This window comes from Chelonia mydas, chromosome 1 (assembly GCF_015237465.2).
Source record: "Chelonia mydas isolate rCheMyd1 chromosome 1, rCheMyd1.pri.v2, whole genome shotgun sequence".
NCBI lineage: Eukaryota > Metazoa > Chordata > Testudines > Cheloniidae > Chelonia > Chelonia mydas.
In genome coordinates this window covers 254,476,433-254,492,533 of record NC_057849.1, presented here as the reverse complement: position 1 = coordinate 254,492,533, position 16,101 = coordinate 254,476,433, and the positions used below count along the sequence as shown (strand labels likewise).

Genomic DNA, 16,101 nt, shown 5'->3' with positions numbered 1-16,101 from the left:
TTTGTGTCTATCTGGGTGTGTAGTGTGGGGTGGAGGCAATATCTGGGTGTTGTGAAAATGTGCATGAGTGAATCTTAAGGAGTCATCTCTGTGAGGGCTGTAGTGTGAAAGGAGCCTTCTGCTCTGGTCACTACAGAGGAGAAGGAGCCAGGACTCCTGGGGTTCTATTCCTGGCACTACCCCCGTACCTGTTGAGTGAGCAAGTTGCTTCATAACCTCTCCGGGCCATCTGTAAAATGGGTCTTATCCTTGCCTCATGGTTGTGTTGTGTGGATTAATTAACTGAGCCCCTCAGGTAGCAGCCAGTGTAGACGCACAGAGCCAACCATCATTATTTCTGTGGGGCAAGGGGTCTGTTTGTTTGTGTGAGGGGCGTGTGGGCAGAGGAGTTGTGTGTGCGGGAAGGGTGTATTTGCGTGTGGTGCGACTGTGTGTGTGAGTGGGGAGGTTGTTTCTGAGGCCCTCTAGACACACAAAGTTGCACTGGCTGAACTACAGGCGTGATTTCAAACTGATTTAGGGAAGCTGGTGCAACGTGTGCGTGTGGGGTTGCTTTTAAATCAGTTTACACCTGGCTTATATCGGGTTTGGTATTGGGTATGTGTAGGGGCAAGCAAACCCAGTGTAACTAGTCTTAAACCAATATCAGCATGTCCACGTGTCACTGTGGGCGTGTTTGTGTGCAGGGGGCACGCACCCAGAGATATATCTTTGCGTAGCACTGCGCACAGACCAGTCTCCAATTCAGCCTAGCGCTGCAGCCTCATACCTGATTCCTTCCCACCCCCTCTCATCACCTTTACCGTCAGGAAGTGGACGTGGTTTGGGGCTTTTTATTCTCGGCCTCGCTAGCCATTTCGGGACTCCGGAGCTTAGTCTCACTTTGACGGGGCAAGCTAGATGCAGCTTCCTGTGCTCAAGGGGAAGAAACGACAGATAGCTGGCAAGCCCTTTGTGCTTGCAGAACTGCCCGGCTCCGGCCCCTGTCTATTCCCACTAGCAGTGCCATGTGCTGAACTGGAAGCCACCCTTGCCCCACCCCACCTCTTGCCATTTGAAGGCCGGCGCCTGAGCTCCACTGGACGGACTGGTCCAGTCCCCGAGGGCCATCTCTGGCACGACTGCACAGCTAAGGAGGCCATCGCATAGGAAGGTAATGGGGCGATGTCAAGCAGCTCCCACACGGGGGTGGCTGAACTGAGAAGCTTCTTGGAAGGAGTTTCAGTCTGACACATTTTTCTAGCTATTGGCCAGGTCTGATCTTATTTATCTCTGTCTCTCTCTCTCTCTGTTTCCACATCCCTCCTTCTCTCATCATGCCCCACATTTCCCAAGAACAGGATGGTTGTTGTTTGTTTGCTCTCTTTCTCTGAACTGAAATCTTTTATCAGAACTGGAATCTGACCGTGCCCCATGGCAGCCCTCTGGCAAGCCATCACAGGTCCTGCCCCCTCCCACAAGGGTCCGGGGTTTGCTCAAGACACCGCCTCGTTTTGTACAACCAACCCAGGGCTCCCCTTTCGAGCACATAGAGGGCTATTCCCCCTGCCACCACCCTGGGCAAAATGGGGTGCCATTGGAGGAGCTGCATGAGTGTGGGTGAAGCCTGGGACGGTACGGATATGGAGAGCGAATGCTCCTTCCGAGGCAGCGCTGGGTGGGGCCCATCCTTGGAGCTATGCGTGGGGTGTAGCTCAGGACTGTCCAAACATGGAGACCCGGGGTGTGTCAGTATGTTGAAACCTAGATTTACCGAACATGAAATCCTTTCTATGATCCTAATTTTCCCTATCCCAGTCAGGTTCTTCAGACTCCGTCCACTAATCCCTAGCCCCTCCACTAACACTCCCGACCACCCAGAAGGCCCCTGACCCCGCAGCTAATTAACTACAACCACTCCCTGAAGTCGCTAGTGCTTAGGGTTGAAAAGAAACCCCTTCATAATGTAAACTGGGTGCGACTCCGGCAGTACTGTCTGCCTGAGTCAGCAGCCTCCCTGAAACAACAGCTCTGAGTGGTGTGCTTTCATATTCATTTCAAGAAGGCATTGACTTCGTTATCAATTTAAATGCTAGCATTGCAAAGTGTTTCACTGCGGAGCAAAGCACACAAGGAAGGAGACAGGTCAGATTATGGAGATAGGTGCAATCTGTTGAGTGGGATTTAATCTGGGCATCAGGTGTGGGCAGCTTGGGGTGTATGTAGAGCTTCAGTTGGGGGCAGACCTTGGAAGTGCCTCAGACTCCTGGTAATAGCACCAAGGGAGAAGATTACTGCAGGGACCACCTCCACAGAGAAGTGTGGAACTTTGTCATCCTCACCTGTGCTGGGGTGTGTGTCTTCTTCTCTCTTCCAGTGCGAGCCCCTCCTGTGTACGGCAGAGATGAAGCCTTCTCCTCCCCTTCTGCTTTGCCTCTGGCTGTCCATCCTTCTAGATGTTTCACTGGCATCAAAAATCACTCAGGGTAAGAAAATGTCCTCCTATGTCCCAGCAGGAGAATTAGGGAGGTGTGCCGGTGGGGACATTATTTATCCTTATGTGATATGGGAAGATCACTGAAATTTGAAGGTTTGTCCATGTCTTGCAACAGGGCAGGAAGCACTAAGGCAAAGCAGCACAAGAGCGACGCAATATACATGTTCCTATTGGGGGTTCTTCATTTTGGGGCATTGAAGAAGTGAGAAGGGCCATAGGTTTCTTCCATTCTTGTTTGGAGGTGTTTCTTGGATGTTTCTTCAGGGCACTAGCCAGCCTATGAATTGGGCACTGCATGGAACTGGGTGAAATGATCATTAATGCTTAATGCCTTTGTCATGACAGGATTGATGTAATGCCATCTTTTCTCCATTCATAGCACCCTCAAATCTAACTTGTTTTTATGACTCGCGGGCGACTCTTTTTTGCACCTGGGCTCCAGACAGGAATGACACAGAAGCACTGTGCCAACTTGATGCTTTGTTTCACACTGAGGAGAGGTACGTGGCTGAAATTATTTAGCAAAGCCAGTGAATGTCAGGCTCTAATTATCATCTTGGCTCGGTGGTCTATAGCTATGGGGTTGTTGGTCAGGTGAGGAGCCAGACCCCCTTTGATGGTTAGGTGGGTGCTCATTTGAGGAACAGGTCCGCTTTGGTTCTTGTGGTTGGTGGGTCTCCACGGACTGCTGGTGGCTTTCCTGAGACTGCATGGGTGTGTCCACTGTGGTAGTGGGCTCGCCAGGGCTGATGTGTGGGGTGGAAAGCAGAGCAAGTTTTCCTTGCATGGGGACAGTGGGTCAGAGCAAACGGGCTCCAGGCGCCGGCCCAGTACTAGGTCTTTGAACTCTGAGCTGGGTGAGGAACTGGGCAGGTCAGTACCGGTGGGGAGAGAGGCAGGTGGCAGTGGCTAGAGGACTCCCACTGAGTAGAGCAGCAGTTTGACTCCATCTCCTCCCCTCCTCTTGCAGTAGTGCCTTGCAGGGTGTGTAGGAGGGACAATGTGGTTCACCTTCTCAGTGCTCCCAGCAGCACTGGGGAGGGATTCAGGAGACAGTTCCTCTTGCAGCAGCTGCCACAGCGGTGCTGGGCATAAAACAGAGTGGGTGGCTGGCAGGGTTTTGCCTGTGAGAGCACCAGGACTCTGCAACTTCCCCCGTCTGGTCCATAATATTTGGAATCTGATGACTTTCTGGGCACGCTGCCAAAGACATCTGTTTGAGATGGGCTTTGGAGGGAGGCTGAGGGTGTGCTCCTCACATCAGTGAAGGGTCTCTGTAGGTGGCTGGCTGAGTTCCTGTTACCATTAGTTTAATGCTGCTGGGATTCCGTTGTATTGGAGTAGCAAGGATGTCTGGGTGCCTAATACCTTGGATGGGTGCCTGTGATGATTTCCAATCTAAATAAATAATTACATGCATACAAGCCCCTCCAGCTCAGCAGTATTCTGGTCTTCTCTCTGACAGGGATCTAAGGAGTTGTGAATTTCCTAGCATGGCACCCAGGAGATGTGAACTAGCCTTCAGTGAAGACATTGTTGAGGTAAGCCAACTGAAATGTACTGGCGAATAAAAGGGGCTGGGGGTGATTGGTATATGGGTTATCACTGTAATAACAGTGTGACACACAGAAGTGCTGCTATGAGAGAAAACTTTATTTCCTGGTTCCAGACCCCTGACTTGGGGCAGGGTTCCAAGAGGTTAATACTCTGGCCCCTGACAGAGGTCAGTATCCAGTCACCGTCCCAGCCAATCTGCTACAAACCCCAGGAGGTGTCACACTGTTATTATAGTTGTATTTAGCTCCCTTCCTTGCGTCGCCAGTCACAGCCCATCAAGAACTACGCGGGCCCCAGTGCCTGTATCCATGGGTCAGTCCAGAGCCCTGCAGCCTGAGGTCACAGGGCTGTTACGGTGCCCACAGAGTTATGGCAGGCATGCCAGCACAGCCTCCCCAGGTGCTGACCGGGTGTACTCACAGGGTGATGCTCTCTGAGGCTGCGTTGTTGTGGCATAAAGGCAGAGAAGCTGTGACACAACCTGATTATTGCATCCTGCAGGACCGATGGTACTTAAGGAGAAGCCCCTGCCAACCCTACCCAGCTTCAATCTGCTTTACACTCCACCCCTTGTGGAAAAAGAGATAACACTTCTTGAATATTTAACTCATCTAATCTCTGTCCCTCAGTTTCCCCAGTGGGGCTAATCTGCCTGCTTATTAAGATGTGAAAAGCACTTTGAGAGCCTTAGGATGGGAGGCATGATGGTTGTGCATTAACATCCGTGTGACGATAGAGGCCTTAGAAATGTGAACAATACATAGTGGGGGGACTAGTAATGCGAATAGCAAATTTCCCTGCAGTGGCAGGTCTTCACTATTGCAGACTCACTTAACCTGACTGTGTCCTGCCAAACTGGGGAAAACTGGACAACTGTGATGCAACAGCAGGAATTCAAACCATGGGACAACAGTGAGTGTTAATCAGTGTTTGATCCTCCAAGGCTTCCATCTGTGGTTAGATCTGTGCCCTGTGCCACCTTGTCCTCCCCAGGCATCCTTCTGTTTACCCCATGCCTGATCTCAGGCTTGCCTCGTCTCCCTGCCCCACTGCCACTGTATGCTCACTCGGTCACGCCATGCCACTAGGTGACCAGATGTCCCAATTTTATAGGGACAGTCCCAGTTTTGGGGTCTTTTTCTTATATAGGCTCCTATTACCCCCCCACCCCTTGTCCCGATTTTTCACATTTGCTGTCTAGTCACCCTACCTGCCACAGATTCGCCATGCCTCCTCCTGTTGCTTCCAGCATTGCACTGCCGCTCCCCTGGGCACCGGCTCTGACATACTGCTTGGTACCAACCACCCTCTGCCCCCAGCCGGGGTGCATTGATCTGGGGATAAGAGCTTCATCTGTTAAAGCTGTGCCCTTTGGTGGCAAAAGTTGAGCTAGATCCTTTGCTGGTGTCAATCTATGCAGCACTACTGACTGCAATGGGGTAGTGCCCATTTACCCCAGCTGAGCAACTGGCCCTCTGTAGTTAGTGGGGGAAAAAATCCTAGCAAGACTACAGATTGCTTGACTCTGATCCTGTTCCACTAAAGTCATCGGGACTTTTGCCATCTATTTCAATGGGGACAGAAGCAGAGCGCCCTGGGGAACAGGAAAAGAGACAACCTTCACAAAATGAATTGTTTGGGACAAATGATTGGGGTGGGTTCACAGATGCGCACACCCAGTGGAACGGCCCAGAGATCATCCCCGGAGAGGGGTGTCTGCCAATGAAGCCACATAACAGAGAGAGAGAGAGAGCGAGCGCAAAACGCTATTGTAGCGTTTGCTTTTGTTTCCCATGGTGTGTGTCCCAACGCCTCTCTCACTCTTCTCTCCCCAGTACAGCTGAGGCCACCTGACAACCTCCAAGTGGTAAACACCAGTGACTCCAGCTACAATTTAACTTGGAGAATTCCTATTTCCTCTCACTACTTAAAAAAGAAACGGGAATTTGAAGTGTTGTGCAAAGATCGCACAAAGCCCTGGGAGGTGAGTGCAGGATCCCAGACTAGCTTCTCCTGCTGATGGGCCTCAGGCCTGTAACTAGTGGAGGAGGACAGAGCCGCCTTACTGCAAAGAACCTGCTATTCCCGCTTGTGCTCTAGACCCTTCCCCAGACGGCTGCAATGCCCTTGCCTCAGAGGAGAGGCCAAAGGGGGCAGTGACTCCTACTTCAGCTTTATCTGCATCATCCGCTGCCAGCGTATGGTGACGGCAGGGAAGCAAAGGGAAGTTCTAGTCTGCCCAGTGCTGGGATGAGAGGCATCAGAATGGTGTCCTCCCAGTATGGGACAGAGAAGACTGCGGCGATGGAAAAGGTAGAACGGGTCTCCTCCCACTGTGGAGCAGAGGGGCTTTGATGTGGGTAAGGAGTGCCCTCCTGGTACAGCATTGGATATAGGATATGCTGGCTGGGAGAGGCCCCGAGCCAATTCTGTTCTGATTGGACAGCCGAGAGATGTGATGGTGTAGACTGTGGATGGGAGAACATAGCAATCACTCTGTAACTTTTACTCCATTCCAGACTGCCATGCTCCTCTCTATCAAGCAGGACCAGGAATGGGTGAGGCTTGAGAACCTTTCGCCAGACTCAGAGTATGAGGCTGCAGTTCGCGTGAAGCCAAACGCATATGGCGTGTGGAGCAACTGGAGCAAGACACTTGCATGGAGGACTAATCATAGCGGATATTCAGGTAATGAGACTCAGAGGAGTGGGTAGGCCAGGGCTTGGAGATAGGTGAGGAGAGAGCAGGGACAACCCTAGTCCAAATGGTGCCCCAGGCGAGGGGCGTCTTTGGTGCACCCTCCCCCCTTTGTTAAACTTTTGCGTACCTTATTTTTTATTGAATGTGTAGGGCATATCATGACTTTGATGCATGATTTGCCTGCATGATTTATCGCTGGCATATAAAATGATAAATTTGCAAGCTAGGATCTATAAATCTGTATTTATTCATGCCATATATAAGCAAATAAAAAAATTTGTTTCCTCTGAGCTTATAGAAACTTTTTAATTTTAAGAATAACTGAAGTGTACTAACGTCAAGAAATTGAACAGTGCACCAACATTGGATGGGGCAGTATTAACTAGTGTTACAGTGGTGACAGCCTTAGACTATTAACTCTAGTCCTTTAGTTCAAAAGAAGTAACAATATATTCTTTTATATTATAACACCTACAGGTAGGGGTTTGATAGATATCTCCGATGTTTCATTAAATATGTCCTTTATTAGTCGCTACTTACTCTCTTCAAGTCTTAAAACAAAAGTAGACTTTCACAATTACACAATAAAACAAGGTTCACAGTATCGCAGCTGGGATCTCACATCACTTCCCTTCGTTCTTATATCTCACTGACTGACTGGCGATGCCCCATCCCTTATATACCCGCAAGGGCACAGCTGACAACATTCTAGGATGTTCAAGGAAAATGTAGTTCTCAGAAAGTCTGGAATGTTCCATGAGATTCTACAAAGGTCCAGAACATTGTAGGGGGTCAGTCAAAAATGAATCCACATATGGAATACCTGAAACATTTTACTTCAAACATTCTATTTTCCCTTTTGTCGCTAACAACAAAAACAGCACCCCAAGCCCGGCGCCCCTGGGTCGCCTTCCTCTAAATCTGACCCTGGGAGAGAGGCAGAGGGGACAGGGGACAACAAGGGCTGGAGTTATGTGGGAGCAGGAAAAGTAGGAGAGTGGAGGGATGCACAAATCAAAGTACAATAGAAAGACGGGGAATAGCTTGAGAGGAGCCTTTCCTGTAATCCTAGACCCAGGTCAGGTGAGCAGGGCCTGCTGGTCCAAAGCACAAGAAGCCTGTGCAGCCTGCAGCCTTGGCAAATCCCATCTCCAGCAGGAGTGTCTGGTGAGTCCTTGGCTCCTTTTAGTTTTAGTTTCTTCACAGGAAGTAGACAGCTCGTGGGTCCCCCCACGCTGAGGCAGGTAGTGATATAAACAGAGCAGCTATGTTTAGAAGGGGCAGTGTGTTGCTGTGGCAATCAAACTTTGATAGCATATGATGTCAGTGAAAAAGATTCAACTACAACTAGCTGTCGTGGCAACTGGGAGCCAAAGTTCCCCGAGGTGGAGGAAACAAAGGGATCTTATTAACATCTCAAGGACATGAGGGAGAAGCTTCTCCAAAGGTGTCCCACTGCTCCCTTCCCTCTTCTCTCCTCTGCACCCTTTCCCCTATTCCAGGGGGCTCGGCAGGTCCAAAATGAGGCACCCTGGCAGAGGGGACAGAAGATGAAGAGTAACAGGAGTGGGGCAGGACGGAGCTGAGGTGCATTTGTAGAGCTATGCTGGAGAGGGAATAGCAGGGGGGTGGCAGGTCAAGGATGAAGTGCATGCTCATTGCAGCTGTGTGGCAGTCCAGGACAGGAATAGCAGAGAGAGGCTGCAGGTGAGCTGTGAGGTACATTGGCAAGGCTGAGGGGGCTCAGATCTGTTCCTAATCATAAAGGCCAGTCACCCACTTATCTGACCTGGATCTCAAACCTCTTTGTTCAGAAGTGAAAAAAACCCAACTGGAGTGACTGGGGTTCCCATTTCCTCTGTTCTGGCTGGCTCTTTCCAGTAACTCTCTCTCTCCTCTTGCAGAACTACCCCCGGGGGACCTCCAGCTTACGATGCCAGCCCTTGTGGGGACCATCTGCACCATCTTCGTTGTTGTCATCATTGTCTTGATCATCACCTCACAGCCATTGAAAAGGTAAAAGGGACATGAATGGTCCCCTCCAGACCTGTTCCAAGCCCAGTGTGCCTTTCTGTCCTCATTTTCTGTCTCTTAGATGAGGCCAGAGTTCCTTAGTCTGAGTTGGAGCTGAGTCATTCTGCCTCTCTGGGTTGCTACTGGCATTGTCGCAAGGGACGCCCTGACAGTGAGGGAATTCAGTGTTTGCACCATGACGCTGAGACACTGTGACACAGCGAGATGTCATAACATCACCAAGCTCAAAATAGCCACAGGACACTCTCTCTTTGGGCCATATTTTTAAAGGAATTCACATTGAAATCAATAGGAGTTAGGTGCCTAAATACCTTTAGAAATCTGACCCTCTAGCGAAATTCACCTTTGTGTAGAAGAACCAGAACAAGGCCCATGCACCCCTTAATCTCTCAAAACAGTGCTACAGTGGGACATGACTCGTGCTTGGACTGCATGCAGGCCCACTGCATAAGGTTTGGATTTCACCCTCTGATTATAGGTCATGTGACAGGCCCCTGCAGTCAGGATAGTTCTACCTTTTTTTGGTGGCATGCTGATTTAAACCTCTTCCTGTCCATCATTTCTGTCCTGATATTGTTCTGAATCAATGCTGAACGTGCCGCACAAGGGTACCCGGTACAATAATATAGAGAATAGCCTGACAGCATCATGGACATTGAAAATGGTTTCAGTTTTAGTCACCTCATTTCAGAAAGGGACACAGCAGCATAAAAAAAGGCACAGGGAAAAGCAATCCAAATATCAGAGGGGGGAGGTGCTTGCCTATAAAGATGGATTACAGAGGGGGACTATTTCATTTGCAGAGGAGGAAAGATTTTAGGAGTGTGTAAAATGATTATGGGACTAGAGAAAGCCAACTGGCCTCTCCTGTTTACTCTGTGTCATAATGCAAGGGCAAGGGAGCACTCCATTTACAACACATATAAACACAGCTAATCCTCTTCCCGCAATGTATAATTAACCTGTGGAACTCAATGATGCAGGATAATGCTGTGCAGAAAAGGATTAGTCATGCAGGAATGAAAATAGCATCTGCAGTGATGCAAGCTAGTATAAATGTACAAGGACTATCAAATCCTCCTGCTTCAGAGCACAGGCTGAAGGGGGTCAGGAGGAATTCCCCTCACCATAGATTATTGCACAGTAAAGGTGCATTAGGAGACCTTTAAGTATCTGAAGGATTCGGTATTGGCCACCTTGAGAGACAGGAAAAGCAGACAGGATGACTTGGCTCTGGTATGGTCTGGCAATACCAGTGTAGCTTGTTATGTCATGATGGTGTAAGGCGTCATGAAGTGGTGCTGCAGTGTGAATGCCATACAACACTGCCATGCTGAATCCTGATGACAGAGCACGGAGATTGTGGTGTTGCCATCTCATGCTGCCATGTCATGATGGCACTGCAATCTCTGCATCGCTGTGATGGCAACCAAGTGAGGCACAATCAGCTCATGGCAACCAGGCCTTGGAAACCATACCAGGAACTTGGACCAAAGATGGCGACTCTCCCAGCTTGGCAGCTAATGAAAGGAATGGACAGGCCTGGGCAACAGGGAGAGGCAGGCAAGGATGTTGGTGAATGGCGACATTATCAGCTCTGGGGATAGGGCTGAGGGAAATAGCTTTTGCAATGCCATTTTCTCTCTCAATTTCTGTGTCCCTAATACATCCATCGGCAAATGCAGAGATTTTCTCAGGCTACGGGTGCGGGATGGGGGATAAAGAGCCCTGGGGCTTGGTTCTCCCTTACTTACACCATTTTTATACCAGCATAACTCCAGTGACTTTAGTGGAAATATTATTCATTTACACTGGTGCCAGTGAGCAGAGGGTCAGGCCCCTGGAAGAGAGTAGGTCTACATATCACGTTCACTTCTCTCTCTCTCTCTCTCTCTGGTGAAGGCTTAAGAAGGTGCTGAAGATTTACATTCCAGACCCAGACAAGTTCTTTCCCCCGCTGAGCACTGTGCACAGAGGCGACGTTCAGGTACGGGGACCAGGGGCAGGCGGGCTGTTCGTGGGAGGGGGGTCAGAGAAGGACGAGAAGGGAAAGAAGGAGAGGACTGGCTGCCTCCCTCATGCTGCAGATGGATGGGAAGGATGTCCGGCTCCCAGATCTAGTGTGTGCGTGTATCAGTGGACCCTCCAGCACTGGTTGCTGCTGGGGGATTTGCTTTAGTTTTATTTTTGACCTTTCTAAATAAGCTGCCACTTGGCTGCTGCATCTCTAATTACAGAACCAAGAAAGTACAAACCACAAAACCTCAGCACTCTGCTCTGCTGACAGGAAGGGCTGAGAGAGCACACAGGAGTATAGGAGAGCTCAAGGCTCTTGGAGTCCATCCCATCCTGCTTCTATGCCTTCTTCTTCACTTCCTCTAGTCCCTCCTCTGGCTGTTCGTCATGTTCTTCCTCTCTCTCCCTTCAACTCCTCTCTTTTTCTCTGCTACTCTCTCTCTTTCTCTATTTCTAGATCCCTTTCTTTTTCTTCCTCCCTTTTTTTATGGAGATCACGCATGGAAAGCTCTTGAGGCTGGTTCCTTCTTTTAAAACGGCTCAGTGCCTGGCGAGGGATCCCCAGGGACCTATTCCCTCTGGAGATCCCAGAGGAGCGATGATAAGGGCGTATATTCTGTATGGGAGATGTCTGGAGTGTATTCATCATGGGCATGAAGGAAAAGAGACCCTAGGCCTCTGTGTCTCTGTTGTGAGAGTGTTACACTGCTGCCACTTTGAACACAATAATATCTCTTCTGTGTTTCCCCTCCTTCCCCTTCAGAAATGGCTCTCCTCTCCATTTTCCACGTCTCTCTTCAGCATGAGCAGTATCTCCCCAGAGATCTCAGAGCTAGAGATAATTCAGAAGGAGAAACAGGAGTCCCAGCTTCTCCTTCCCAAGGCTTTTCTCACCTCTGGTGCCCCCCCGGAAACCAGCGGGCACTCACTGACTAGCTGCTTCACCAACCAAGGCTACTTCTTTTTCCACCTCCCTGACTCCTATGAGATTGAGCCCTGCCAGGTGTATTTCACCTACGAGCCTTTCGCCCGGAAGAGCAGTGGCAGTGAAGATGGTGATTCCTACGGAGCACTCCCTTCCCCAGATCTCTGCATGCTGGAGAATGACCTGCCACTGTTCTCCTCCGGATTTCTTCATTGCATCGAAGCAAACCAAGGTTTCCAGAACAGTTCCTTTGTGGGAGAGATACAGAACATAACCAATGGGCTTGGGGCACTTCCTGAGGCTCTTCTGTCACCCGAGAGCTCATCCCCAGCATCGGTATTGGAGCAGGATGAGAAGGTGAATGGAAATGTCACAGTTTTACAGCTCTCTGAATCCCAACAGAAGCCTGGCATGGTCTTCTCAGGTATCCCAGGGCTGCATGACAACGATGCCATTCAAACCACAGAAAAGGCTGGGGACGCAGGCCCTGAAATCAGTTCCACTACTACTATGGCAGATGCTAGCTCTTTGTTTTCTCAGCCCATGCCTCCGAGGCAAAGTCAAACTGATGATCTCCACAGGACAGCTTCCTCCAGCCAGGTCCCAAACACTGGGGCCTACCTATCTTTGAGTGAGCTCCAAAGCCAATACAACCATCATTCGGTCTAAGATCTGCCTCGAGAACCTTCTGAGCTTGGAGGGAGGGATGGACAAACAGACAAACTGTCTGAGAGAACAAGAAGTTGAACATTAGTTTTAACAAACCCAGTGGGACCTATCTTTTGACTAGCGTGGAGAGAGACCCTTGTACTTTTCACTGTTGCAAGGGAATGGGACCTTTAGTGGCACATGGAACAAGCGTGATCCAAACCAACAGCCTGAAGGGAAAGTAAAGGCCCTAATAGATCATCTTTGGATTGGGGATGGGTGAACATACGAAGGGATGAAAACCTAAGAAAAAGGATGCTCAGGAAGAGAGATGTGTGCATGGATGGATTCCATGGTACAGAAAATACCATGGGTATGCTGACATCTTGGTAGATACTGTGGCTGCATGGATACCATGGAAGGAGAACTAGATAGATGAATGGGTAGACAGATGGATAGAGATGAAATTGAGAAAGTCAGAAAGGGGCATTACAACTATTAAAGTACATAGGACAAGTGGAGAAAGAGAAATTGGATTGCTCTGCAACTCAGCTTAAAGATAGTACCAAACTCTGAGGCTGAGCAGCCAAACTTTCCATTCCTCAAGTACCAATTTACAGGGCATGTAAGCATCTATAGGGGAGTAGAAATACTTGAGCTGGTGAGCTGCTAGTGAGTGCTGGGGGCTGCTGAAGATGGGGGTGATGGAAGGGGTTAAGGATGGTCCTTACTGATTGGCCTGGGGTTTAGTTCATTTCCTGCATCCTTCCCACTCCAGACTTTGTGAAGTGAATATTCTAATCAGCTTGGTCCCAACCAGATATCTGGGTTTGGGCTTGGGTCTTCAAAGACAATTCAAAGCCAGAAATGAGTCAAGTCACGCAAGGGATGTGATAAAAAAAAACAATCCCTACTATCGGCAAAAAATACTGGGGAAAATTCCCCCATCTTATGAGGTGTGGGGGAAGCAAGCGAGATGCTAGCAATAAAATAGAGCACAACATTTCCCATTCTTGGTGCAATCTTTCAATGAAATCAAAAGCCTCTTTGCCTTACAAACCAAACTCTGTCATTCGACTATGTTAAGATAATTGCAGAAGAGTCCATCCCACATCTTGTAGTAAGTGGAAATCATCTAATTGGTAATCCCCATTCCTTCCTTTGTTTGGAGGGAATCATTCCCCAATTAGCAGTAAAGGCAGATAAATCAGCTCCAGATAAATGACTACAGATCCTCACCTTTGCCTAAAACCAAAACTCAGTCCGTTCATTTGGGTCAAAAAAAGTTTGGATAGCATTTTGTAGTGCCTCCATATTTTCTGATTTGGGGCAGAAGTGCTGAAATAATCCAGGGAGGTTGGGGATAGAGGGAAGACTGGTGATGTTGGTTCCATGGTATCCGTCCATCCATTCCTCTGACCATCCTTTGTATCTATTGTATCTTTTTCTTGACATCTTTCCAGACCTGTCTAGACATGGGAAATACCAACCTCATGCTAAAAAGACCTGATCTCTCTCACATGAGATTTCCAAACCAAATAAATTTGGGTAAGCATCCAAACTTTTGAGGAATTTATCCAGATCTTTAGGACGCTTCTGTAAACCTTCCGAGATTCACCCAAATTTAATTCACCGTTCCCCATTTCCACACTAGAGTTGAGTTTCCCTCTTTGTCCTGGTACTCATGTTCCAGCACCAAAATTATTCACCTAGTTTTCATTCTCCTGAGTTCTTAAATTGAACGCTGTGCTTGTCAGATAAATGGGTGTCCATTGGGTTTGATTTTGTCATTAAAGTGCTGCTGATATGGCAATAGAATGGAGCCTGGCCTGGTTAGCAGTGAGAAGGTTGCAGAGAGCCAACCCTTTCCTGTATCACTTTCTCTAAACCACTGCACATGTCTCAGGATGCCTGTTGTCCCACCATCTCAGAGAGACTGGGGATAAAGAAGAGACAACTGCTTCCCAGCTGAGTGAGGACAAGGCCGCCCAGTGTATTTACTGTGCTCTGGGAAGCTCTCAAGATGCACCATAAAGAGTAAGCACTGCCAGGCTGAATGCTAGCTTAGATGGCCAATGATCCCATAGCGGTTCCTCTGTTCCTATGTATTTCTTCATAAGCTTTTTAATCATTCTTGCTGCTAAAATGAGTATCAAAAAAACTGCCCTTTTGTCAAAAAAATAAAAATGAATGCAGTTTCAAAATAGTACATTTTTCATTGCCATTTGGTAGGGGAACTTGGATATTAACAAACGCTACTGGTTGGATGGAAGTGAGTTCTTGATCACAGTTCAGGGATCAGGAAGACGGCATGAGGGGGGTTAGCTCTTGGTCACAGATAGTCTGCTGCTTAAACAATGAGTTCAGGGGGCGGAAAGGGAATTTGCCTTTAGCCAAAGATTGTTGGGCCTTGGTAGATTAGGCTCAGGGAGCAGAAGGAGGTATTTTAGGGGATTGTCCTTCACTCATAGATAGTTCAGCTGTTGGGCCTGATCCAAAGCTAATCTCCTGTGGGCTGCAATCCTTTGGTCTAATTTCAGTTGTTGGGTTTAATGTGAGGGTGTGGCTGGTATTGGGGCTATACAGGAGGTCAGACTAATTGTGCTCCCTTCTGGCTACCTTATACTCTATGACTCTATTAAAAGAATGTCAAGACTCCCATTGTCTTCAATGGGCTTTGAATTAGACCCTTTGGACAGCAAGTGTAGGGATCAGATAGCAGTTTCAGGGGGATGAACCCTCATTCACAGACAGTCGGGTGCTGAGCACTGGGCTCAGGGAGTAGAAAGGAGGCATCGGGAGGAATAGTTTTCAGTCACAGACAGCTGGGTAATTGATAGCAGCTTCAGGGGAAGGGGAAGACATTTCAGGGGAATTAACCCTCAGTCACAGACAGCGATAGGGAGGGTAGAAGTAACGTAAATTGTATTTTAGAACCTAGTCACTATGATCCCCTCCAGATAGACTCAGGAAGTATCGCTGGCAGTGAAACTGCCGCAGGCCACGGAGAATCACTTGGCCAGCTAAACATTTTCCCACTTCTGAAAATGCTGATGGTTTTCAAGCATGTAAGCTGCTAGAAGTGAGACAGCAGCCACTCTGGGGTGTGAATGTGTGACGTGTTGTGGCAGGAAGTGCTCAGCGTAAGATCTGAAGATAACTGGACCTTTATTCCAGGAAGCCAGGTCATGTGGTCTAAAGTTGCTGCAGATATGAGATTAGTTGAGTTGTGGCGTAGAAGAGCCATTGCCAGTTGCTTCACGACCCTTTTCTGCTGAGTCCTGATGACTCCTTGGAAGTGCCATGAAGGTCTAAAGGGCCCCCAGCTGATCCAAATGTAGCATGGACAAAGCCAGAGAAAAAGTGCAACACAGGACAGTGTCCATCAATTATAGTTTCCTTATTAAATTGAACTCCAGCACCAGTGAAAAGTGCTGGGCCAGCAGTCCTGGAGAAAGAGTCCTCTATTTATCTGGAGCACAGGTACACCATAGATAGCAGCAATGCAGGTTTACGCACACACACTACCCTGACATCCCTACCAATGTACCTCATTTCTGACCTGCGGAGAACTGCACAACAGCCAATCCCCATCCCGCACCATGGGAAAGTGGTAATTCAGGGCCAAATTCAGCCTTGATGGTGCAACTCCTTTGAAGTCAGATTTGCTTTTGGGTCTGTGTTCTTGGTTTATTCATAGATACCACAATGATGAATGTGGTACTCAGATTGGTTAGATTAGATT

At 48.6% G+C, this 16,101-nt stretch overlaps 1 protein-coding gene across 2 annotated transcripts; it reads left to right on the top strand.

The window, feature by feature from the left end:
* The first annotated feature begins 683 nt into the window (after positions 1 to 683).
* Positions 684 to 14,560, top strand: IL2RB (interleukin 2 receptor subunit beta). 2 transcript variants are annotated; one of them, XM_007062636.4, is made up of 10 exons: positions 684 to 1,153; positions 2,357 to 2,465; positions 2,856 to 2,976; positions 3,942 to 4,017; positions 4,837 to 4,945; positions 5,869 to 6,017; positions 6,553 to 6,721; positions 8,638 to 8,749; positions 10,670 to 10,754; positions 11,547 to 14,560. In XM_007062636.4, exons 2-10 carry the CDS (start codon positions 2,384 to 2,386, stop codon positions 12,375 to 12,377), a joined length of 1,734 nt encoding a protein of 577 aa, XP_007062698.2. In that variant the 5' UTR covers positions 684 to 1,153; positions 2,357 to 2,383; the 3' UTR covers positions 12,378 to 14,560. The 2 variants fall into 2 exon arrangements, with proteins under 2 accessions (XP_007062698.2, XP_043398818.1); XM_043542883.1 differs by lacking the exon at positions 684 to 1,153 and adding an exon at positions 1,991 to 2,124.
* The last annotated feature ends 1,541 nt before the right edge of the window (positions 14,561 to 16,101 follow it).